Source organism: Molossus molossus, unplaced genomic scaffold, assembly GCF_014108415.1.
Source record: "Molossus molossus isolate mMolMol1 unplaced genomic scaffold, mMolMol1.p scaffold_m16_p_10, whole genome shotgun sequence".
NCBI lineage: Eukaryota > Metazoa > Chordata > Mammalia > Chiroptera > Molossidae > Molossus > Molossus molossus.
The window spans coordinates 23,274,323-23,301,111 of NW_023425345.1; the positions used below are offsets into that span (position 1 = coordinate 23,274,323).

The window sequence follows — 26,789 nt, forward strand, 5'->3', positions numbered from 1 at the left end:
TTAAAAAAAAAATACTTAAAGTAATCTTTACACATTCTCTTAAGTAAAAAACAAATAAACAAACAAACATTTTATGGAATTTATGTGTGGCAATTCCAATACAAATTTTAAGCTAAGATTTCCTAATCGAAATGAGAAAGAACTTACTCGGAACCAATAAATTCACACTCCGCATCTCCACCTTGCATACTTGATCAAGAAACGATTGAACTTCTACCTCCTGAGAACATTGCCTCAGACTTATCAGACACTCACTTGCATAACCTTGAAGACTCATTTCTTTTCTCCTCTGGTAGCTTAGCTGAGAGCTGGCTCAAATTAATTGAGCCAGTCTGCAGAAAGACTGCAAGGTTGATCTCAGCTTTCCTGGCCTTCAAAGCTGTTTCTAGGATCTTTGGTGTACCAACCTTGGACATTGGCATGTAGACCCCCTAATGTGGTCCCTGGGCCCCAGGTTCCTTAGTTTATTTCTTGTTATTAGAGAAACTAAGTGTTCTATCTTATCTAAGGCTAACCTATGGAACAAGGTGGCAAGGTAGAGTTTACATTCTTCCTTTCTCTGGGAGTGCTCTTTGTGTATGTGTAGTCTCCTGGCTATAGCAAGCACCCTCTATCAGAACCTTTGCCATGACTTGGGCAGAATGTCTATACCAGGCTATTTCTGTATAGTGAGTGAGAATTGTGTCCTTTTTATTATTTCTCTGCTTGAAAGATTGTCTCCAATAAATTCTGTTAAATCTGCATCATGTGGCACTAGTGATTCATACTCCCTTGCACAACATTGATAATACCCAGACACAACGTGAAAAACTGCTCTGTAGGTTGGCAGACATAGAGAAATATGCAAAAGAAAGAGAAAGAGGAAGAAGAATGTTAAGATGTTCCCTCTTGCACCAGTTCTATGTTCTTATCTGAAGACACAGTAAGGTTGCAGCTCATTGGCTAACTTGTGGGTAGTTGGAGCAGTAAAATATAAAAACAGAAGTTTAAGCTTTGGTTTATAAACAGAAATGAAAATTACAACTCCTGTTTAACATTCAACTGTTAATTTATCTTCATCTTTTTTGTTTTTTTTTTCCAGTTTGTCAAGTTTTCTTTTCAGAGTCATCAATGTCTGAAGAAGTAACTTATGCGGATCTAAAATTCCAGGACTCCAATAAGAGAGAAAATATTCAGGAGTTTCACCAAGTTGGTGTAAAAGGTAAGATTCTGAGCGATGGATGTTTTGTATGATGTTAGAAAAGAAGTGTAGAAGGTGGTAGAAGTGTAAGTGTTGAAGCGCTGTACCTTAGGTAGTAATGAGTTGACAATGATCCTTCTTCAATTTGAAAAAAAAAATTTTAATCCTCACTCGAGGATATTTTTCCATTTATCTTTAGATAGAGTGGGAGGGAAGGAGGGAGAGCTAGAGGGAGGATTGTATTGATTCTATATATTGCTTAGTAGCATGGACATTTTAACAGTATCAATTCTTTCAGTCCATGAGCACAAATTATCTTTCCATTTATTTGTGTTCTCTTCAATTCTTTCTTTAATGTCTTGTAGTTCAGCATACAGGTTTTCACCTCCTTGGTTAAATTTATTCCTAGGTATTTTATTCTTTTGATGTCATTGTAAATGGGATTGTTATCTTAATCTCTCTTTCTGGTAGTTCATTGTTAGCGCATAAATATGCAACAGATTTTAGTGTATTGAAATTGTAACCTGCAACTTTACTGAATTTGTTTATTAGTTTTAACAGTTTCCTTAGAATTTAGAATTTTCCATATATAATATCATATCATCAGCAAATAGTGACAGTTGCACTTCTTTTTCAGTTTGGAGGGCTAGGATTTCCAGTACCATGTTGAATAAAAGTGGTGAGAGTGGGCATCTTTGTCTTGCTCCTGATATTAAAGGAAAAGCTTTTAGCTTTTCACCATTCAGTACGATGTCAGCTGCGGGCTTATCATATATATGATCTTTGTTATGTTGAGGTACATTACCTCTATACTCACTTTGTTGAGTTTTTATCAGAAATCAATATTGAATTTTGTACATGCATTGATCAAGATAATCATATGATTTTTATCTTTTTTTCATTGACATAATGTATGACATTGATGTGTGGAAGTCAAACCACATTTACATGCTTAGAATAAATCCTACATGATTGTGGTGTATGGATTTTTGAATTTTTTATTAATTTATTATTGTTACAGATGTTTCTCCTTTTTCCCCCATTGACACCCTTCTCCCACCCCCCCCCCATCCCCAGCATTGTTGTCTATGTCCATGGTTATGCATACATGTATATAAGTTCTGTGGTTTATCTCTTCCCTCCTCTACCCTCCAACCCCTTCTTCTGAGGTTTGTCAGTCTGTACCCCAATTTTATGCCTCTGGGTCTATTTTGTTCATCAGTTTGTTTTGTTCATTATATTCCACAAATAAGTGAGATCATGTGATATTTGTCTTTCTCTGATTGGCTTGTTTCACTTAGGATAATACTTTGCAGATCCCTCTTATCAAAGGATAAGAGATATTTTTTCTTACAGCTGCATAGTATTCTATTGTGTATATGTACCACCGCTTTTTTATCCACTCATCTATTGATGGACACTTGGGCTGTTTCCAGATCTTAGCGATTATAAATAGTGCTGCCATGAGCATAGGGCTACATATATTCTTTCTGATTGGTGTTTCAGGTTTCTTACAGTATATTCCTAGAAGTCGGATCACTGGGTCAAATGGCAATTCAATTTTTAATTTTTGAGGCAACACCATAGTGTTTTCCATAGTGGCTGCACCAGTCTGCATTCCCACCAGCAGTGTACTAGAGTCCCCTTTTCTTCACACCCTCGCCAACACTTGTTTGATGATTTGTTGATGGTGGCCATTCTGACACGTGTGAGGTGATACCTCATAGTTGTTTTAATTTGCATCTCTCTGATGATTAGTGACATTGAGCATTTTTTCAAATGTCTCTTGGCCATCTGTATGTCCTGTTTGGAGAGGTGTCTATTTAGCTCCTCTGCCCATTTTCTATTTTCTAATTTTTCTAATTCTTTTTCTTTTGTTGAATTGTATAAGTACTCTATATATTTTGGAAATTAGCCTCTTATCTGACGTATCATTGGTAGTTATGCTCTCCCATATAGTGGATTCACTTTCCAATCTGATAGTTGCTTTTTGTGCTGTGCAGAAGCGTTTTAGTTTGATGTAGTCCCATGTGTTCATTTTTTCCCTTGTTTCTCTTGCTTCAGGCGTTCTATCAGTGAAAATTCTGCTGCATGTGATGTCTGAAATTTTGTTGCCTACATTTTCTTCTAGGATTTTTTATGGATTCAGAAGTCACATTTAAGTCTTTTATCCATTTTGAGTTTATTCTTGTGTATGGTCTAAGTTGGTGGTCTAGCTTAATTTTTTTTTGCATGTAGCTTTTCAGTTTTCCAAACACCATTTATTGACCCCACAAAGGTGGTTCTTTCCACCTGCCACCTTTGTCAAAAATTAATTGAGCATATTGTCTTGGGTCAATTTCCAGATTCTCTGTTCTGTTCCATTGATCTATATGACCGTACTTGTGCCAGTACCAGGCTGTTTTGATTACAGTGGCTTTGTGGTATAACCTGATATCCAGTATTGTGATCCCTCCTACTTTGTTCTTCTTTTTCAAGATTACTGTGGCTTTCAGGGTCTTTTTTGGTTCCATATAAACTTTTGGAGTATTTGTTCTAGTTCTGTGAAATATGTCATTGATATTATAATGGAGATTGTATTGAATCTATAAATTGCTTTGGGTAGTATGGACACTTTAATGATGTTAATTCTTCCAATCCATGAACAAGGTATATGCTTCTACTGTTTTATATCTTCCTCTATTTCTTTTTTCAATGACCTGTAGTTTTCTGTGAAGAGGTCCTTTACTTCTTTGGTTAAGTTTATTTCTATGTATCTTAATTTTTTTTTTGCCACAATAGTAAATGGAATTGTTTTTTTAGTTTCTCTTTCTGTGAGTTCATCACTGGTGTATAAGAATGCCTTGGATTTCTTGACATTAATTTTGTATCCTGCTACTTTGCAAAATTCATTTATTAAATTTATTAGATTTTTGATGGCATCTTTATGGTTTTCTATGTGCAATATCATGTCATCTGCAGATAATGACAGTTTCACTTCCTCCTTTTCAATTTGATTCTCTTTTATATTTTCTTTATATCTAAATTGCTGTGGCTAAGACTTCCAATACTATGTTAAATAAAAGTGGCAAAAGTGGCATCCCTGTTTTGTTCCTGTTCTTAAAGGAAATGCTTTTAGTTTCTGCTCATTGAGTATGATGCTGGCTATAGATTTTTCATATATGACCTTTATTATGTCAAGATATGATCCCTCTACTCCCACATTGCTGAGTGTTTTTATCAGAAGTAGGTGCTGGATTTTGTCAAATGCTTTTTCAGCATCTATTGAAATGATCATATGGTTTTTATGTCTCATTTTGTTTATGTGGTGTATCACATTTATTGCTTTGTGAATATTGTACCATCCTTGCATCCCTGGAATGAATCCCACTTGGTCATGGTAAATACTTTTTTTGATGTATCTCTGGATCTGATTTGCTAATATTTTGTTAAGGATTTTTGCATCTGTGTTCATCAGGGATATTGCCCTGTAGTTTTTTTGTTTTGTTTTTTCTTGTAGTGTCTTTATCTGGTTTTGGAATTACGATTATGCTGGAATTAGGATTAGAATGAGTTTGGAAGTTTACTGTCTTCTTGAATTTTTTTTTTTTTTTTTTGGAATAGTTTGAGGAGAATGGGTGTTAGATTTTTGAATGTTTGACAAAATTCTCCCTTGAAGCTGTCCGGGACTGAGCTTTTGTTTGCTGGAAGTTTCTTGATTACATTTTCAATTTCCTTAGTTGTTATTGTTCTGTTCAAGTTTTCTATCTCTTCCGGTTCAGTTTTGGGAGACTGTGTTTCTAGAAATTTATCCATTTTGCCTAGATTGTCCAATTTGTTGGCATATAATTGTTCATAGTATTTGATGATCCTTTGTATTTCTGTGATGTCAGTTGTTTTTCTCCTCTTTCATTTCTGATTTTGTTTATTTGGGTCCTCTCTTTTTGTTTCTTGGTGAGTCTGGCTAAGGGTCCATCAATCTTGTTTATCTTTTCAAAGAACCAGCTCTTTGTTTCATTGATCTTTGGAATTGTTTTTTAATTTTTATGTCATTGATTTCTGCTCTGACCTTTACTATTTCTTTCCTTCTACTTGCTCTGGGTTTTTCTTTTTGTTTACTTTCTAGTTTTTTAAGTTGTGAGGTTAGATAATCAATTAGGAATTTATCTTGTTTTTTGAGGTAGGCCTGTAGTGCTATGAACTTCTCTCTCAGGACTGCTTTTGCTGCCTCCTACAGATTTTGTGTTGTTTTGTGCTCATTTTTATTGGTTTCCAAGAAGTTTTTAATTTATTCTTTGATCTTCTTGGTAACCCATTGATTGTTTAATAACATGTTATTTAGCTTCCAAATGTTTGAATGTTTTTGTGTGTTTTTGTTGTAATTAATTTCTAGTTTCATGCCACTGTGATCTGAGAAGATGCTTGGTATGATTTCGATCTTCTTAAATTTGTAGAGACTTGCTTTGTGTCCTAATATGTGGTCTATCTTCGAGAATGTCCCATGTGCACTGAAGAAGAATGTATAATCTGCAGCTTTGGGGTGAAATGTTCTGTAAATATTAATTAAGTCCAACTGATCTGGTTTGTCATTTAAGGTCTTTGTGTCCTTGTTAATTTTTTGTCTAAAAGATCTATCCAGCAGTGTCAGTGGCATGTTAAAGTTACCTACTATGATTGTATTACTATTGATTTCTCCCTTAAAATCCTCTAGACATTTTTAAATATATTTTGGTGCTCCCATATTTGGTGAGTATATGTTTACCAGGGTTATATTCTCTTGTTCGATTGATTCTTTGAATATTATGTAGTGACCTTCTTTGTCTCTTATTATGGCCCTCGTTTTGAAGTTTATCTTATCAGATATGAGTATTGCTACACCAGCTTTTTTTTTTATTTCCATTTGCTTGGAAAAAAATTTTTTTCATCCCTTTACTTTCATCCTGTGTGAGTCTTTTGTTGTGAGGTGGGTCTCTTGTAGACAGCATATATGTGGGTTGTATTTTCTTATCCAATCAGCTACCCTTTGTCTTTTGATTGAAGCATTTAAGCCATTTACATTTAAGGTTATTATTGAGAGATACTTATTAGTTGCCATTTATATTTTATGCCTGTGTTCCTTTTTCTCTCTCTGTTTCTTCTTCTTTTTCTTACAACAGTCCCTTTAGCATTTCTTGCAGTGCTGGTTTGGTGGTGGAAGTTTGTTTAGTTTTTTTATTTTTGTCTGTGAGGCTCTTTATTTCTCCTTTGAATCATTTTGAATGATAGTCTCAGTGGGTAGAGTAGTCTTGGTTTCAGACCCTTGCCTTTCATTACTTTGTATACTTCATGCGACTTCCTTCTGGCCTGCAGTGTTTCTATTGAGAAATCAGCTGACAGTCTATTGGGAACTTCCTTGTAGGTAACTTTCTGTCTCTTTCTTGCTTCCTTTAAGATTCTTTCTTTGTCTTTAATGTTTGCCATTTTTATTATGATGTGTCTAGCTGTGGGTCTTTTTTAGTTCATCTTGCTTGGGACTCTCCATGTTTACTGGACTTGTGTTACTTTTTCCTTTACCAATTTAAGAAAGTTTTCTGTTATTATTTCTTCAAACAGATTCTGTATTACTTTCTCAGATTCTTCTTCTCCCAGTACCCCTATGATGAGAATGTTGTTACATTTTGTATTGTCTCAAAGCTCCCTTAAACTCTGCTCCTGCTTTTTAATTTTTTTCCCACTTGCTGCTCTATTTGGGAGTTTTTTCCTACCTTGTCTTCTAAGTCGCTGATTTGGTGTTCAGATACTATTGAATCCTTCCAATGTATTTTTCATATCAGCTATATCATTCTTTATCTCCTTTTGACTTTTATTCATAGCTTCTACCTCTTTCTTAAAGCTGGTGTAATTCCCACTGAGCTCTTCATTATTCTTATTAAGTTGCTTGTAGTTCTCACTAAATTGTTTGAGCACCCTTAAAATCATTGCTTTGAATTCTTTATCTGACAAATTGCTTTCTTCCATTTCCTGTAATTCCTTTTCTGGTGATTCCTCCTTTTCTTTCATTTGGAGTTGTTTCTTTGTCTCACCATTTTGGGAATCTGGTAGATCTAGGTCCGGTGATGGATGTTGGAATGTGTAGGCAGGTCAGTGTGTATCAAATAAGGCTGCTGTGCCTCCCAGACTGCTTTGGTGTATGGCGCGCGCCTCTTGTATGCTATGGGTCCTGGAGGATTGACAGATGGTGGCTGGTATTGGTCCGTCATTCAGGTCTCACCTCCCCAAGTCCTGCTGTTGCTTGGGCTGGGGCACTGCTCTCGATCAGCCTCTGCTGATACTGCTGGGGATGGGTCTCAGCTGCTGATATCTGCTGTTGCTGGCTGAGGTGCTTGGGTCCTGCTGGTGCCCTGCTGGGGTAGGTGAGTTCTGCTGGTGTGCTCCTGAGGTGCATCGGTCCAGCTGGTGCACTGCTGGGGTGCATGGGTTCCTCTGGTGTGACGCTGGCTACTCTGCTGCCTGGTGGGGCTCAACTCCTGATCAGTTACTGCTGGGGGCAAGTGTCAGCTCCTGGTTTTCATTGCTACTGCTGCTGCTGTTGCCAGGGGCTGCTCTCAGCTCCCAATCTTCTGCTGTTGTTGGGGGCTGAGGAAGCTCTGCTCCGGGACTTTGCTGCTGCTGGGGGAGGGGCTCCACTCCAAATTCACTGCTGCAGTTGTCAAGGGCAGGTCTTGGCTGCCGGAGTTTTTCTGCTGCTTGAGCTGGGGCATTGCTCCTGATCAGCCTCTGCTGATGCCTCTGGGGATGGGTCTCAGCTGCTGATCTGTTCTGCTGCTGCCTGGGGATAGAAGTCCACTAGGAAGCCTCTACTGCTGGGGGTGTGACTCTGCTCCCAAGCCTCAGCTGCTGTTGGGGGTGGGGTTCCACTCCTTCCCAGTCACTGCTGCTGTGGGGGAGGGTTCTGGGCTCTGGTCAGGCTTTTGTTGTGGGGGATGGTACTTGGTTCCTGCCGGTTGTGGCTACTGTAGCAGGCACCTTGATAGTGCTGCTTCTATGTGCTGGTCTGCATTGATACAGGGGAGTCCCCTAGTCTGATGGTGCAAGGCACTTTGGTGGACTCAGGCCACTTGGCCTTAGATGCTCCCTGCTGCCTCCTCCCAGAGAAGACCAGGGATCTTCCAAAATGAAGGGCCTCCCGGCTGCACAGGATGAACTCCCTGCCGAGCTGCTTGCTGTGGTAGCTGGCTGCTTTCTTTCCACAGCACAGGAACCTTCTGCTCCATGTTTCTGCACTGCTCAAGGTTGCTCATCCATACTCACGTCCACTCACACTCTCTGTCACACTTGCTCACACTCTCACACACTCACCTGCTGCCATCTTTCTACTACTCTCCTGGACTTTTAAACTATTATTGAATTCAGTTTGCTAGTATTTTGTTCAGAATTTTTGTATCTGTGTTCATCAGAAATATTGTCCTGTAACAGTCTTCTTGGAGTATCTGTGTCTGTTTTGGGTATTAGGATAATGCTGGCCTCTTAAAGTATAAGTTTGGAAGTGTTCTCTTTTGTTCTGTTTTTCAAAAGAGTTTGAGAAGGATTGGTGTTAATTCTTCTTTTTATATTTGGTAAAATTCTCCAATAAAGTTGTCTGGCCCTTGACTTTTGTTTGTTGGGAGTTTTGTTTGTTCATTTATTTGTTTGTTAATACTCACCCAAGAATATTATTTCATTGAATTTTTTTAGATAGAGTGGAAAGGAGGGAGGGAGGGAGGGAGGGAGAGAGAGAGAGAGAGAGAGAGAATCTTCAAGAGGCCATGGATCAAACCTGCAACCCAGGTATGTGCCCTTGACCATGAATCAAACCTGCAACCCTTTGGTCCATGGGCCAATGCTCTAACCGCTGAGCCAAACTAGCCTGGGCTGTTGGGAGCTTTTCATTACTGACTCAATCTCTTTACTAGTAATGAGTCTGTTCAAATGTTCTATTTCATTGTAACTAACTCTTGGTAGGTTGTATGTTTCTAGGGATGTATGATTTTTTTCTAGTTTGTCCAATATTTTTGCATATAACTGTTCACAGTAGTAACTTTGATCTTTTGTATTTCTGTTGTATGAGTTGCAACATCTCTTTCATTTCTGATTTTATTTAAGTGCAATAATTCATTTATAATATAAAGTTTACAAATTATGTTATTTTTTTGGAACAAATCCATTTTATTTACTTTTCAATAAATTTAAATCCTTGAGGGGTACAGCATTACATGAATTCTGTGTCCAATGGCCTTAGCAGGAAGGTTGTTTAGGAATTTAGCATGAACCATGCCACTATTTCCATGAGCACGAGTTACCTTTCCCCAGATTACTCTGGTTTTGTTTGGTTTGCCACCAGGAGTCACCGTGTTGTTCTTTGCTTTGGACACATAAACATATCTCTTGCCCAGATAGAATTCAATTTCATCTTGAGCATAAACACCTTCAATTTTAAGAAGAGCTGTGTGCTCCCTCTGGTTCCAGAGACCTCATTTATAACTGGCAAAAATGGCCTTGGATCACAGCCTTCCAGACATATTTGTCCTTGTAGAAGTCCTATTCCCAGCAGGCCTCCACAGGGTCCAAGATGGCAGAAAAGGCATGTTTTTTTTTTTAAATAGGGAAATTGTCTGCTTTGAAATTTACTCTTCAGTTAAAAAAAAAAAGCATTCAACAAAAGTTTGTTGCTTTAAAAAACTTTTTTAAAAAATTAAGGACAAAATGATGTAGATTTGATCTAAGATCTGGCTGATATAAGGACACCCAGAGACAGAGAGAGGCAACTCATCATTTATGTTCTACAGCCATGATTTTCTGGGGAAAATACAAATAGTTGAAATTATTTTCTTTGACATCCCGCAATTGTCCACTCATAGAAGGAATACCCAGGTTGACATTTCTTTTAACAGTCAACTACTTAGTTTCCCCAATTTTTACAGAAAAAAATATATTATATCCAGATTGATTGGTTTGCTCACTTCTCTTTTATGAACTCCATTTTTGTCTTTGTTTCTTGAATCAGCCTACCAATTAACAACCTCTCCTTGAAAACTGGTTTGCATATAAAATAGCTAACAAAATGTTTTTAACATTTTCTTGACGTGTTCTTTAAAAAGGTTATTTTAAAATGTCCTTGCAGTTTATTTCTTTACCAGGAACATGTTAGGAAAGAAAAAAAAAAAAGCAAAATGAATGTATTAATGAATGAATGATTCAATTTAAGAAGTATACCATTTCCAGGCCTCTGCTGATTTTGTTTTCTACAGCAGGTCCTGCTCCTCCCCATGTGTGGCGTCAAAGAGTCTTGGCTCTGACTCTTTTGTGCCTTCTGCTACTGATTGGAATGGGAGTCTTAGGAACCATATGTATGTATTATCCATGGTTTTTGTTTGTTTGTTTGTTTTTGTTTGTGTGTTTGTTTTAATCCTCACTCAAAGATATGTTTATTGATTTGAGAGAAAGAGAGAGAGAGAGAGACAGAAACATCAATTGATTGACTCTTTACTATTAGAATTGGAAGGAATTGGTCTTTTAATATCTTTACACTTTATATAGCTATTATAACTAAAATATGTTGTTTGTCTCACAAATATTAAACCAGTCAGAGCTAGAAATAGTCTAAGTGAAAAAGGCAGGATTGATGTAGGTTTGTGGTGTTGACTCCTGTATGAACCCTGACCAGGGATCAAACCCACAACCTAGGTATGTGCCCTGACCGAAAATTGAACCTGCACCCCTTTGGTGTACTGGACAATGTTCCAACCAACTGAGCTACAAGGCCAGGGTGTTACCCATGTTTTGATTGAATGGAAAAACACCTAGAATTGTGTGAGTTTTACAAGAAATTTCACTCTTTGAATTGAGGCTTTGGAATGATTATAGGTGATATATAAGCACAAAGGGGACTTACAACTAAGTCCTTACAGTATGGAACTTAGTTCCTTTCCCTCACTCTTATGAAATAAATAATTCCCCAGACCTTGTAATATTCTTAATACTATTTCAGCAAAAAGAAAATGATGGTTGTATGAGGGATTAAATTTTTTTATCATTTGTTTTCTTTTTTTTAATCTGGAGTTTTCCTAACTTCGAAAACAGAAATGGAAAAATTGCAAAACCTACAAAATTTCAAAGAAGAACTTCAGAAGAATGTTTCTCTACAACTAATGTATAACATTGATAATTCCAAGAAGATCAGGAACCTCTCTATCACACTGCAAGAAATGACCACCAAATTATGTTATGAACTATATAGAAAAAAACCAGGTAATCCTATATTTCTGTCTAAATTATTAGACAATGAGAGTCACTAGAGAATCAGTCTTTCCTTGGGAAGACATTACTTGGGAGAAGGAATTAAATATGGTTGACCGAGTACTTAATATTTCTATGTAGTTAAAAGTAAAACAGAAAAAGTAATAATAATATAGGCCTCAAAATTGCAAGGAAGATAGTAACTAAATGAAACAGTAAACAATATACAGTTTCTTTAATCTGACATTCACTATGCTTTTCTGGGTACTAAGTCAATAGAAGATAGGGAGATCAGGATATCATTTTATAGGTGACCTTGTTCCTAAATTTCAGTGAACTTTTAATGATAGTCAAGAGACAATAAAGTCAGACCTTACTCTTGGAATTGAGAGGAATTGGTCTTTTAATATTTCTACACTTTATATAGCTATTGTAACTGAAATACATTATTTATGCCCTTACAGTCTCCCAAATATTCAACAAGTCAGAGATATAAATAGTCTAAGTGAAAAAGGCAGGACTGATGTAGGTTTGTGGTGTTGATTCTCACCACCCAAAGTTTCTTGACATTAGCCTTTATTGCCATGTAGTAATACAAAAAATGACAGAGAAGGAAACTTATTAATCGTGATCCAGGGCTCCTGAGGTAGGAAATATACTGGAATATAAGTGTTTAATTTGAAATGTGCTGTTCAAAATATGTTTTAGACACATTGTGGTAGTATATAGGGACCCAGAACACAAGATTAATTTTCTTCACCTTTGATGTAAAAAGAAAAAAGACAAGTAAATATGGTTAATTTAACATAAAGGACAATGCAACTAATGAGAATTATAAAGATTATCAAACACACTAAATAAAACTACATTCTTCTTCCAGAGCACAAATGTAAACCTTGTCCAAAGGAATGGATGTGGCATGAGGACAGCTGTTACCGGCAATTTGAAAAATCTCTGACATGGCAAGACAGCGTCATGTTATGTTCTCGTCACAATGCCAGTCTGGTGAAGATTAAGAACAAAAGTGTACTGGTAAGGTCCAGTGTATCTCTGCTCGTGAGGAAGGAAGTCACTTTTCCCAAGATAGAATAAATAGGAGAGAGGCATGTTGGGGAAGATTTGTGTTAATCCAGACATGATTCTGGCTTATTCTAGTTGGAGTAGCCAAGGCAAAGCATATAAAACTTGAGCTTAGGGCCTTAGTGTCAGTCAAATTTCAGAGGCTGAGCAGATGTATAGATATGGGGCACCCAGATCAGGTCTGTAAGTATTTTCAAACGTTAGGATCAACTTTCAGAACACACTTTTTGAGCATTTATCTAAAAACAGGAGATCTGTAAATTATTCCTCAGGTTTACTAATCCCATAAAATATACACTGCAATTGATTCTTCATTTCCATCATTTTGCATTTTTTTAACTAAGAGAAAAAGCCAACATATACTAGAAAATATAGATAGTTGGATAAAATATGTATAAAAAAGCAGAATTAAGATGGGATGGCAAAGGCAAGTGCCAAGCAGATATATTGCATGGAGTCCCTGGGTCTAAGAAAAAGTGAGTTCTCTGGAAGATTCATTTATATATTTATTTATTTTTTAATATATAAGTAGTATCTCTATATTTTACTTATTACTCAGCATTTATGGTCTCTCCCATAGTATTCACATATTTATTTTTCAAGCCAAAAATTTATTTTCCCAAGTGTCTTAGGTTCCCTGCTCAAATATCTTTCTCCTCCTTCATAAAAGAAGAGAAAAATCAACCCATCGCTCTTACTCATGTGATCTTCCCCAAAGGATCCATTCATAGCTACTTATTCAAAAAATGTCTGGGAAAAAATGTTACTTTGGCTACAAAAATCTGAACTGGTTTTAAATTCTATTCTATAATCACTCTCATCTGACTGCTCTATTGTTCTCCTACTCTTTCTGCTTCTGTTAACATATGTTTATAGTGATCAGCTACCTGTTTGCCCCAAGGCTGAATATTTAGTGCTCACTGTTCGCATCCTGAAGTTTGAGAAATACATTGACCCCAAATTAAGGTTATACATGGATTGGTAGTTCCATCTCCATGTGAGACAATAACCAATGTATAAAAGCTGAAAGAAATCTTATAGTAAGTAAAAAACACTCTCAATTGTTTTTAATGACATTGAAAACTAGTAGTATACATTTAAAAATGTTACCTTAAGACAGTTATTTTTAAGATATTATGTTGTGAGGTAATATGCAGAAATGGGAGATAATTATTTTAACAAGCAATCTCTATTTCCTGTAGGAATTTATAAAGTCCCAGAAATTATATAACTACTGGCTAGGATTTTCTCCCAGAAACTATAACAACATATATTACCAGATCTTGGAAGACACAATTATCTCATCTAACTGGTAAGTCTCTAGTTTTGTTGAATGTTTCCAGTTGATTTGAATAAAAGAGTTTTCCTCAGGAGCACTGTAGGTTACAGTTAAAACTGCCTTCAATTAAAATTGCATCTGTAAAAAATTCTTTTCCATAAAGCTTCTTTAATGTATCTAATAATGCAAGAAGTTATGACAAGTCGCTAACAAACTTATACTAGCCAAATAAGGAAGAATTTCTATGTTTTTATGTAAGAGAATTATAGAAGCCAACAAAATGCAGTGGTCTCTAACATGTACTTAAAATGATGCTAATTGCTGGAATTCATAAATAAATGAAAGATTGATTCTGCCTTTAGTTAATTAATGATTGATTTTATGGTTACACTAACTTTAAACATTTATAGATAAAAAGAATAGCATGTGAAAATGCTTCAGTCAGAATAACAAAAAATAAAATTGAGCTTTGAAATTTATATTATTAATTGACATTTGAAATGGCCATTTTTGAAAGGAAATTTTAAAGATACAATTGAAGAGCATTTCTGGTAAAGAGAATAACCTGAACTTGGGCATGGTATATTGTATATATGCTATATTTAAAATATTTAATTGTATAAAATATTCAAAATATGATTATAAATGGATTGATATGTTGTATTTGTTCTGCTTGTAATGGGGAAAAAAAGACTTAAAAAATTAATATCAAAATTTAATTTGTAGTTTATATTTCCTTCAATTTGGAGGCAGACAAGATTAGACTAAAGAAAGAAACCAGAGTCTTAACCTGTTGGATACTGTTGCAAGTTCAGTCATTTATACATATATGCTGGTTGAGGACACATAAAGCAGGAGTGATCTCGGGGCAACTGTGTTGGAGTACTGTCACACTGAATCTAAACTGTGAGATTCCTTCACACTCACCACCTTGGGTCACACTGAAAATAGAAGCTATGATTGTTTTTGTTGTTTTTTTTTTTTCCCCTTCAGATAGAAATAGTAGGTGTAGGAATATGGGTCAAAAAGACAAAGCAGCTTTAACTTTGGCAGTTTGCAATAATAGGACAGAATACGGAATACATACACATAGAGGAGAAAAGGATATATAAGATAAATGTCTCATTTGGAGTGAAGGACTAAGGGTATAAAGGTAGTGTGTGTGTCTGGGGAGAGTATAGATGGGATCTTATTTTAAAAAAGAATTTCCATGTGTTTATTTGCAATTTTGCTAATGGGAAGAAAATCTGTAATGGGATGGAAACATAATAGCTATTTCTAATTTGAAAGAAAATATGGAGCCCTGGCTAGTGTTGCTCAATGTTTACAGCATCAGTCCATGGAACAGAGTCACTGGTGTGATTTCTGGTCAAAGGCACATACCTCGGTTGCAAGTTTAATCCCTGGCCCTAGTCAGGGCATTTGTGGAAGGCAATCAATCAATGTATCTCTCTCACATCTATGTCTCTCTCTCTCTCTCTTTTCCTTCCACTTTCTCTAAAAATCAATGGAAAAATTATTCTCCATTGAGGATTAACAAAAAAAAAGAAAGAAAGAAATAATACTGAAAAAAATTATATAATAATATATGTATATATAACACATTATATTTGTATAGAATATATAATTACCTATGTATGTATATATGATTCCTTTTTGTTTTTTATTCTCAATGTTACGTTAATTTTTGTCTTGTTTCTGGAAAGGAATATGATCAATGATATCTGTATTATGTCACCTCAAATAGAAATTTTCACTTCTGAAAATTTAATTAATGAACTTATTTATTGATTAGTGATAATTATTTATCAACTCAAGTATTAATACTACATTTTTTACAAAGATAGTATTTTCAATTTACAAGTTTGTCTTAGTAAATAATCCCTGACCAATATTCTTGTATTAGGGGCTGGTAGTAATTCAGAACTTCAGCGTAAAATCTCTAAAAAAAAGTTAGAGAGATATATCACATAGAGATGATGTTGAGCTTAAGGTATTATACATTAGATTAATTCTTGGTTTTGGTGATTATAAAAAACATTTGGGGAGGTTAGTGTCAAAGATTTACTATGGAGGCAGTTAGACTAAAAAATCTAATTAGAATTGCATTATTTTAAATAATATTAGTTATTGGGGAAGGGAGGTGCTATGTCTGAAAAAAACAGCAAATATTTTAGTTGTGAGAAATAAAACAAGGCAGAGAAAAATAACACAATGTTTGATGTTATACATACGTCAATAAAGGGACTCTCAATATTTTGAATAATAATAAAAATTTATTTTAGACAATGCAGAGCCTAGGAGCAATGACATAAAGGAAAAGTAATTTTGTGTGTGTGAATATGTTTCAAATGTTTGACTAGCCTAGTGTAATTCTTTATTTTCTCTTTTAGGTATACAGGAAACAAAATTTATTTAAATGATAGAAGCTATTGTGGATACATACAAAGTATATACATTTACTATGATTACTGTGCTATCAGAAAATTTGTTATCTGTGAGAAGTTAGCTAATGCAGTGAAGATTGGGAGTACACTAATTGAATGAAGAAACACACAGAAGAATGTAGTTAGTGTATTTGTTTTGCCTTAGCAACTTTAGGAAACATACACCCTGTGGACCACACAAACGGAATAAAGATGTTGTGAAACTAAATTTCTTCCTCTCCCCTAATAATTTACAATTTAAAATTTCCTCTTTCTCCTCATTTTCTTTTCTTTTTTCGGTACATGCCCCTAACAGGAACTGAACTGGGGACTATCTGGTCCACAGGCCAATGCTCCAACCACTGAGCCAAACTGGCCAGGGCCTCATTTTCTAAGTAAAAGAAATCCAAAGTCACCTAAATTCAAAACATATCATTTAGATACAGTCCAGATAATATTAAGCATCAATACAGTGTCCTGAGTGAGGATGCTAAAACCAAAAGTAACGTTTTCTTGTTTTTTTTTCAGACATAAACAAGGTAAATACCAACATTGTGGAAATTCAGAGAAAATTGAATCTAAGAACTGTTTTTGTTTTTTTTTTTTTTTTTTAATCCTCACCCAAGGACATTTTTCCATATTTTGTTCAGATAGAGTGGGATGGGGAGAGAGAGAGAGAGAAACATAGACGTGAAAGGGACACATCGAGTGGTTGCCACCTGCACAGCCCAACCAGGGCCGGGGACAAACTGCAACCGAGGTACATGTACTTAGTGGGAACCAAACCCGGGTCTCTCTGGACCACAGGCCAAGGATCTAACTGCTGAGCCAAACTGGCCAGAGCAAGAACTGGTTTTTTAAAAAGATAAACAAGATTGACAAACCTTTAATAAGACCCATTAACAACAACAACAAAAAAAAATAGAGGACCAAATAAATTAAATTAGAAATGAAAGAGAAGTGACAACTGACACCAAAGAAATACAAAAGATCATAAGAAAATATTATGAACAACAAATTGGAGAATCTGGACAAAAAGGATAAATTTCTAGAATCATACAATCGCCCTGGCTCAGGGCGAATCGCATTCAGCTCAGGAGATCAAGGAGACTTCACCACTGTGTTACACAGGACACTTACTACATTAGACCACCCCACAAAGACTGGGAGTCATTGTAATTCTAACACATGGAAACAAACACAAAGATACAGCTAAAATGGGACAACAAAGAAATAATCCCCAAATGAAAGAAAAAAAAATCTCCAGAAAAAGAACCAAGCAATTTATCAAATACAGAGTTCAAAATAATAGTTATAAGGATGCTCAAACAACTTAGTGAGAACTACAGAAAATAATGAGAACTGCATCAACATGAGAAAACAGATAGAAACTATGAAAAAGAACCAGTTAGAAATGAAGAATATCATATCTGTCATCAAGGATACACTCTAAAAAATTCAAAGCAGGCTGGATGAAGTGAGGGTAAAAAAAAGTAGCCAAACAGGGTAACAAAAAGAAAAAATTAAAAAATTGAAGATAGAATCCAAAATGGTGGTGAAGTGAATGAATGTAAGCTACACAGAAAATCTCCTAGGACCAAACTGAAATAAAGACAAATCATTGGGAAAAAAGCAACAGAAAAGCAGCTGGAGAGGACCCATATAACCGGAGATAGAAAAAAAAGAACATTGAATCAAGCATGGTAGGTCTGCCGAGGTGTGAGAGGGCAGGCTGGGAACCCACAGACAGCAGGTGTTTTAGCTGTGAGCAGCTCTCTCGAGGCAGGCTCCATGGCACAAAAGGCCAGGACAGAGCACTAAATTAGCTACAGCCTTGGGTTCTGGCAGGGGGAGGGCAGACTGGACTGGAACTATGTGGGGACACTCAGGATTTGAAGGGTGCTCAGAGTTTTGCTGAGTCATGGCTACACAGGATGGTGGCCATCTTGCTCATGGAGCTTCTTCCCAGGGCTCTGAGAAAAGCAGCAGCTTCTCCCTCAGAGATTTAACCCCACCCAGCTGGGCCAAAGAAATGCAAATTGAGGCTCACTAACAACAGCATCTGCCCCACCCTCTGGAAATCCACTTACACTGAACACCTGAGGGAGTTTTTCATTCAACCGAGGGCTACAACCCAAGGCTCATCAAGTAACTGATACCAATAGCCACCAGGCAAAAAGCTAGAGGATAACTGAACCTTTTCTTGGCTTGCAAGTCTACTCCGGAAAGTAAGACTTGACAGTGGCATTTAATGTGGGTTCTCCCACACTCATGCAAACCCAGTAGAGGGAGCCCAAAACAGCAGAACACAAACACCCACAGGGAAATTTTGGCAGGCTCCAAAATTCACTGAGAAGCCAAAATGGTGAAACAAAGAAACAAATCCCAAATGAACGAACAAGAGAACTCTACTAAAGATGAGATAAATAAAATGTAGTTAAGCAAGTTATCAGAGGTAGAGTTCAGAGCTATAATCTTGAGGAAGCTCAACAGCATGAGTAAAGAGCTCAACACTATGAGTAAAGATATAGAAACATTGAAAATCAACCAATTGGAAATAAAAAACCCACCAAGAAATGAAGAATAACATAGCAGAAATAAAGAACACAGTGGAAGGAATAACCAGCCGAGTAGAGGAAGCTGAGAACTGGATCAGTGAATTAGAAGACAGGAAGAAAAAATCAACCAATCAAAAAACCAAAAGATAAAAAACAATTAAAAAACAAGAAGACAGTTTAAGAGAACTGTGGGACAACTGTAAAGTAACAACATTTGCATCATAGGAGTTCCAGTAAAAGAAGACTATGAGCAAGGGTTAGAGAATATATTTGAAGAAATAGTGACAGAAAACTTCCCTAACTTGAAGGCATTCAAGTTCAAGAAGCACAGAGATCCCCAAGTAAGAAAAATCCTAACAGGTCCACACCAAGCTACATAGTAATTAAAATGGCAAAAATTAAAGACAAAGAGAGAATCCTAAAGGCAGCAAGAGATAAGCAACAAGTTACCTACACAAAAACCCCCATAAGGCTATCAGCTGAATTCTCAACAGAAACACTATAGGCCAGAAGGAAATGACATGAAGTAATCAAGATCATGAAAAACAAGGATCTGAATCCAAGACTATTCTATCCAGTAAGGCTATCATTCAAAATAAAGGGTGAAATAAAGAGCTTCGCAGACAGAAAAAAAAAAAAGGCTAAGGGTATATATTAACACCAAACCAGCACTGCAAGAAATTTTGAAAGGACTGCTGTAATTAGTAGAAGAAATAGGAATAAAAATATAACTACAATAAACAAAAATGGCAATAAATAAGTATATATCAATAATCACCGTAAATATGAATAGATTGAACACTTCAATCAAAAGACACAAAGTAGTTGATTGGATAAGAAAGCATGACCCATATATATGTTGTTTCCAAGAGACCTACCTCACATCAAGAGACTCACATAGGTTGAAAGTAGAAGGATGGAAATAAATCTTCCAGGCAAATGTAAAGGGAAAAAAAGCTGGGGTAGCAATACTCATAACTGATAAAGTATATTTCAAAATGAAGAACATAACTAGAGACAAAGAAGGTCACCACATAATGTTGAAAGAATCTATCCAATAGAAAGATATAACCTTGGTAAACATATATGCACCCAATATAGGCACACCAAATATATTAAAAATATTCTGGAGCACTACAAAGGAGAAAGTGACAGCAATACAATCATAGCAGGGGAATTCAACATCCCGCTGACATCACTGGATAAATCCTCTAGACAAAAAATTAGCAAGAAAACAGAGACTCTAAATGAAACACTAGACCAAATGGATTTCATAGATATCTACAGAGAATTACACACCAAAACCACAGAATTCACATTCTTCTCAAGTGCACATGGGACATTCTCAAAGATAGACCACATATTAGCACACAAACTAAATCTCTACAAGTTCAAGAATATTGAAATCATATCAAGCATCTTCTCAGATCACAATGACATGAAACTAGAAATCAATTGCAACAAAAACATGCAAAGACATTTGAACACATAGAGGCTAAATAGCATGTTATTAAACAATGAATGTGTTACCAAGAAGGTCAAGAAAGAAATTAAAAACTTTCAGGAAACCAATGAAAATGAACACACAACACAAAATCTATGGGATGCAGGGAAAGAAGTTCTGAAAGGGAAGTTCATAGCACTACAGGCCTGCCACAAGAAACCAGAAAAATTTCTAATTGACCATCTAACCTCAAAACTTAAAGAACTATTCAAAAGCAAACAAAAAGAAAACCCCAGAGCAAGTAGAAGGAAGGAAATAGTAAAAATCAGAACAGAAATTAATGACATAGAGACAAAAAAAAAAAATTCAAAAAATCAATGAAACAAAGAGCTGGTTCTTCAAAAAGATAAACAAGATTTCTAGACCCTTAGCTAGACTCACCAAGACACAAAGACAGAGAACCCAAATACACAAAATCAGAAATGAAAGAGGAGAAATAACAACTGACACCACAAAAGTACAAAGGATCATTAACAAATACTATGAACAACCACAGGCCAACAAATTGGACAGTTTAAGTGAAATGGACACATTTCTAGAAACACATAGTCTCCCAAAATGGAACCAGGAAGAGATCGAAAACTTGAACAGACCCATAACAACTAAAGAAATTGAAGATGTAATCAAGACTCTTCCAGCAAACAAAAGCCCAGGCCCAGACAGCTTTATGGGGGAGTTTTACTGAACATTCAAAGAAGAACTAACACTCATTCTACTCAAACCAATCCAAAAATTCAAGAAGAAAGACTTCCAAACTTGTTTTATGAGACCAACATAAATCTAATTCCAAAACTAGATAAAGACACCACAAAGAAAGAAAACTACAGGCCAATATCCCTGATGAACATAGACACCAATGTCCTGAACAAAATACTAGCAAATTTCATCCAGCATTACATTAATAATATAATACATTAATTCACCATGACCAAGTAGGATTTATCCCAGGGATGCACTGCTGGTACAATATTTGCAAATCAATAAATGTGATACACCACATAAACAAAATGAAACATAAAAACTATACGATCATTTCAGTAGATGCCGAAAAATCATTCAATGAAATCCAGCACCCACTTCTAATAAAAATGCTCAGCAATGTGGGAATAGAGGGATCATATCTTGACATAATAAAGGCCATATATGAAAAACCTACAGTCAACACCATACTCAATGGGCAAAAACTAAAAGCATTTCTCTTAAGAACAAGAATAAGATAGAGATGCCACTTTCACCGCTCTTATTTAACATAGTACTGGAAGTCTTAGCCACAGCAGTCAGATATGAAGAAAAAATAAAAGGGATCTAAATTGGGAAGGAGAAAGTGGAACTGTCATTATTTGTAGATAACATGATATTGTACATAGAAAACCCTAAAGACTCCATCAAAAACTACTAGACTTAATAAATGAATTTGGCAAAGTAGCAGGATACAAAATTAACGTCAACAAATTGACAGCATACTTACACACAAATGATAATCTCATAGAAGGAGAAACTAAAAAAACAACCCCATTTACCATCACAGCAAAAATTAAGATACCTAGGAATAAACTTAACCAAAGAAGTAAAGGACCTATTTGCAGAAAACTACAGGACATTGAAAAAAGAAATAGAGAAAGATATAAAAAATTGGAAGCACATACTTTCTTCATGGATTGGAAGATTTAACATCATTAAAATTTCTATACTACCCAAAGCAATTTATAGATTCAATGCAATCCCCATCAAAATACTAATGACATACTTCACAGAACTAGAACAAATACTTCAAAAGTTCACATGTAACCAAAAAAAGATCTTGAATAGCCACAGCAATCTTGAAAAAGAAGGATAAAGTAGTTGGGATCACAGTACCTGATATCAGGTTATACTACAAAGCTACTGTAGTCAAAACAGCCTGGCATTGGCATAATAACAGGCATATAGATCAATAAAACAGAACAGAGAACCCAGAAATTGACCCAAGACATTATGCTCAATTAATATTTGACAAAGGTTGCAAGAGCATACAATAGGGTAAAAAATTGGACAGCTATATGCAAAAAAAAGAAAAGAAAAAGAAACTAGACCATCAACTTACACCATACACAAGAATAAACTCAAAATGGATAAAAGACTTAAATGTGACTCATGAATCCATAAAAATCCTACAAGAAAATGTAGGCAACAAAATTTTGGACATTATATGCAGCAGAATTTTCACTGAACATCATCTAAGGCAACAGAAACAAAGGAAAAAATGAACACATGGGACTACATCAAACTAAAAAGCTTCTGCACAGCAAAAGAAATAACCATCAAAATGGAAAGGGAACCCACTAATGAAAGAGCATACTTGCCAGCATCAGATAAGGGATTAGTTTCTAAAATATATAGAGTGCTCATACAACTCAACAAAAGGAAGACAAATAACCCAATTTAAAAAAATGGGCAGAGGGCCTGAATAGACACCTCTCCAAACAGGACATACAAATGGCCAAGAGACATATAGAGAAATGCTCAATGCCACTAATTATCAGAAAGATGCAAATTTAAACAACTATGAGGTATCATCTCACACCTGCCAGATTGGCTGCCATCAACAAATCATTAAAAAAACATGTGCTAATGAGGGTGTGAAGAAAAGGGGACTCCAGTACACTGCTGGTGGGAATGGAGACCGGTGCAGCCACTATGAAAACAGTATAGTACTTCCTCAAAAATTTAAAAATTAAATTGCAATTTGACCCAGTGATCCCACTTCTAGGAATATATCCCAAGAAACCTGAAACACCAATCAGAAAGAATATATGTACCCCCATGTTCATTGCAGCACTATTTAAAATCTCTAAGATCAGGAAACAGCCCAAGTGTCCATCAATAGATGAGTAGATTAAAAAAATCTTTGGCATATATATACAATGGAACATTATGCAGCTATAAGAAAGAAACATCTCTTATCCTTTGAGACATCATGGAGGGACCTTGACAGTATTATGCTAAGCGAAATAATCCTATCAGAGAAAGACAAATACCACATGATCTCACTTATTTGTGGAATATAATGAACAAGGTGGGCTGATGAACAAAATAGACGCAGAGACATAGAAAGGAGTATGGTTCAGACTGACAAACCTCAGAGTAGGGGGTGGAGGGGATGGATGAGATGAACTAAAGAACTTATATGCATTTATGCATAACTAATGGACATAGACAACAATGCTAGGGAGTTGGGGGGACAGAATGGGGAGGAGGGTGTCTTAGGGGGAAAATGAAGAAACATCTGTAACAAAAATAAATTAATAAAAATTGGGAAATAAAAACAAAAAATACCCTTGGGCCCAGCAGGTGTGGTTCAGTGTTTGAGTGTTAACCCATAGACCAAGAGGTCACTGGTTTGATTCCTGGTCAGGGCATATGCCCTGGTTTTGGGCTTGATCCCCAGGAGGAAATGTGCAAGAGGCAGCCAATAGACATTTATCTATTTCCCTCTCCCTTCTTCTCTCTCTAATAAAATAAATAGTTCAGCTGGTGTAGCTCAGTGGCTGAGCATCGACCCATGCACCAAGAGGTCGCTGGTTTGATTCCTGCTCACGACACATGCCCAGGTTGTGGGCCTGATCCCCAGTGTGGGGCTTGCAGGAGGTGGTCAATTGATGTCCTTTCTCATCGATGTTTTGATCTCTCTCACTTTCCCTCTCTCTCTAAAAATCAATCAATAAAAAAATTCTTCAAAATAAAAAAATAATAAATCAATAAAACATATTAAAAAACAAAACAAAAAAACAACAACCTTGGTTTAAAAAAAAAATGAAGATAGCCCTGGCCAGTTTTGCTCAGTGGTTAGAGCACTGGCCCACAAACCAGAGAGTCATGGGTTTGATCTGGTCAAGGGCACATACCTTGGTTGCAGTTCAGTCCCTGACCTTGGTTGGGGTCATGTGGGAGGAAGCCAATTGATGTGACACATTGATGGTTCTGTTTCTCTCCCCCCCCCCCTCGCTCTATTTGAATATAGATGATAAAATATACTTGGGTAAGGATTTTAAAAAACAGAATGAGAATAGTTTAAGGGAACTCTGGGATAACATAAAACATAATAACACCTAGTGATAGGGGTAACTGAAGGAAAAGAAAGTGATCATCATATAGAGAAACTATTTGAAGAAATAATCACAGAAAACTTCCCTAACCTGGTAAAAGATAAAGTTACACAAGTTCAGGAAGCACAGAGAGTACCAATCAAGATGAACCCAAAGAGACCCACACCAAGACACATTATAATTAAAATGTCCAAGGCTAAATGTAAAAAGAAAATTTTTAAATCTCAAGGTAGAGACAATTAGTTACCTACAAGGGAGCCCTCATAAAGCTGTCAGCAGATTTCTCAATGGGCATACTTCAGGCCAAAAGGGATTGGCATTCAAAGCAATGAAAAGCAAAAACCTATAACCAAGATAGCTCTACCCTGCAAGGTTAGCATTTAAAATTGAAGGCAAAATAGAGATCTTCCTAGACAAATGAAGGCTAAAGGAGTTCAGTACCACCAAACCAGCATTGCAAGAAATGCTAAAGAGACTGCTTTAAAAAGAAGAAATAGAGAGAGAAAGGAACATAGGCATAAAGGAAAATGGCATTAAATAAGTACGTATCAATAATAACCTTAATTGTAAATGGCTTAAATGCTCTAATCAAAAGATATTGGGTAGCTGAAGGGATAAGAAAACATGACCATATATATGCTGTCTACAAGACACCCACCTTAGAACCAAAGATTCAAACAGGTTGAAAGTGAAAGGGTGGAAAAGAAATATTTTCTGCAAATGGAAAAGAAAAAAAAGGCTGGGGTAGCAATACTTATTCTGACAAAATAGACTTCAAAACAAAGACCATTACAAGATACAAAGAAAGCTACTACATTATACTAAAAAGATTGATCCAAAAATAGGATATAACCATTATAAACATATATGCACCCAATATAGGAGCACCTAAATATATTAAAAAAAATTTTTTTTTGGTAGACTGTTAGGGTGAGATCGATAGCAATATAGTCATCTTGGGGACTTTAACACCACTCAGTCATCATTTTATAGATTATGCAGCCAAAAAATTAGCAAGGAAACAGAAACCTCAAATGACACACTAGATCTAATGGATTTGATTGATATTTATAGAACTTTATACCCAAAGCCGCAGAATATATATTCTTCTCAAGCGCACACAGAACATTCTCAAAGATAGGCCAAAAAACAAGTTTCTACAAGTTCAAGAAGATTGAAATATTATTAGGCATTTTCTCAGATTACAATGGCATGAAACTAGAAATCAAATGTTATTAAAAAACAAAAAAACATTCAAATAGCATGTTATTAAACAATGAATGGATTACAAAGGCTATCAAGAAAGAAATAAAAAACTTCCTGAATACAAATAAAAATTAACACACAACAACCCAAAATCTATGGAACAAAGCAAAAGTAGTCCTGACAGGGAAGTTCATAGCATTACAGACCTACCTCAAGAAACAAGAAAAAGCTCTAATAAACTATCTAACAGTACAATTAAAATAATTAAAAAGAAAACAACAAGGAAAGCCCAGAGGAACTAGAAGGAAGGAAATCAGAGTGGAAATAAATGACATAGAAACGAAAAAACAAAAACAAAAGATCAATGAAGCCAATAACTTTGAAAAGATAAACAAGATTTATGAACCTTACGCCAGACTCATCAAGAAACAAAGAGGACCCAAATAAATAAAATCAGAAATGATAGAGGCAATATAACAACTGACACTATACAAATACAAAGAATTGTAAGAAGATACTATGAACAACTATATGCCAACAAATTGCACAACCTGGGTGAAATGAACGAATTCCTAGAAACAGATAATCTTCCAAAACTCAGTCAGGAAGAATCAGAAAACCCATATAGGCCAATAACAACGAATGAAATTGAAGCAGTAACAAAAGAATTCTCAGTAAACAAAAGTTCTGGAGGGGATGGATTTATAGGTGAGTTTTACTAAACATTCAAAGAAGAATGAACACTTTTTTTCTCAAACTATTTCAGAAAATTCAAGAGGAGCAAAGGAGCCCAAGCTCTTTTTAAGCGGCCAGCATTATCTTAATCCCCAAACCAGATAAAGACACTACAGAGAAAGAAAATTACAGGCCAATATCCCTGATGATCCAAGATGCTAAAATCCTCAACAAAATATTACAAAACTGAATCTAGCAATATATTAAAAAGATCATATACCATAACCAAGTAGAATTTATTTTGGATATGCAAGGCTGGTATAATATCCACAAATCAATAAATGTGATATATCACATAAACAAAATTAAGAATAAAAGCACATGATCATATCAATAGATACAGAAAAAAAAATTCGACAAAATCCAGCATGCATTTTTGATAAAAACTCAGCAAAGTGGGAATAGAGGCAATATATCTCAACATAATAAAAGCCATATACAACAAACCCACAGCCAACATTTTATTCAATGGACAAAACTAAAAGCATTTTTCTTAAGAACAG

At 35.7% G+C, this 26,789-nt stretch overlaps 1 protein-coding gene and 1 pseudogene across 3 annotated transcripts in view; one reads left to right on the top strand and one right to left on the bottom strand.

Moving 5' to 3' along the window:
• Positions 1-923: 923 nt before the first annotated feature.
• Positions 924-26,789, top strand: part of CLEC12A (C-type lectin domain family 12 member A) — a 34,295-nt gene continuing 8,429 nt past the window's right edge. The window contains exons 1-7 of one of the 3 annotated variants that reach the window (XM_036252957.1): positions 924-949; positions 1,082-1,201; positions 10,426-10,524; positions 11,237-11,425; positions 12,294-12,445; positions 13,696-13,805; positions 16,166-16,508. In XM_036252957.1, coding sequence (XP_036108850.1) covers positions 1,111-1,201; positions 10,426-10,524; positions 11,237-11,425; positions 12,294-12,445; positions 13,696-13,805; positions 16,166-16,319 — 795 coding nt within the window. In that variant the 5' untranslated portion in view covers positions 924-949; positions 1,082-1,110 and the 3' untranslated portion in view covers positions 16,320-16,508. Of the gene's footprint in view, positions 950-990; positions 1,202-10,425; positions 10,525-11,236; positions 11,426-12,293; positions 12,446-13,695; positions 13,806-16,165; positions 16,509-26,789 lie in introns of those variants that run through there. The other 2 variants (XM_036252958.1, XM_036252959.1) reach the window with 2 other exon arrangements.
• LOC118624569 lies at positions 9,364-9,696 on the bottom strand (annotated as a pseudogene).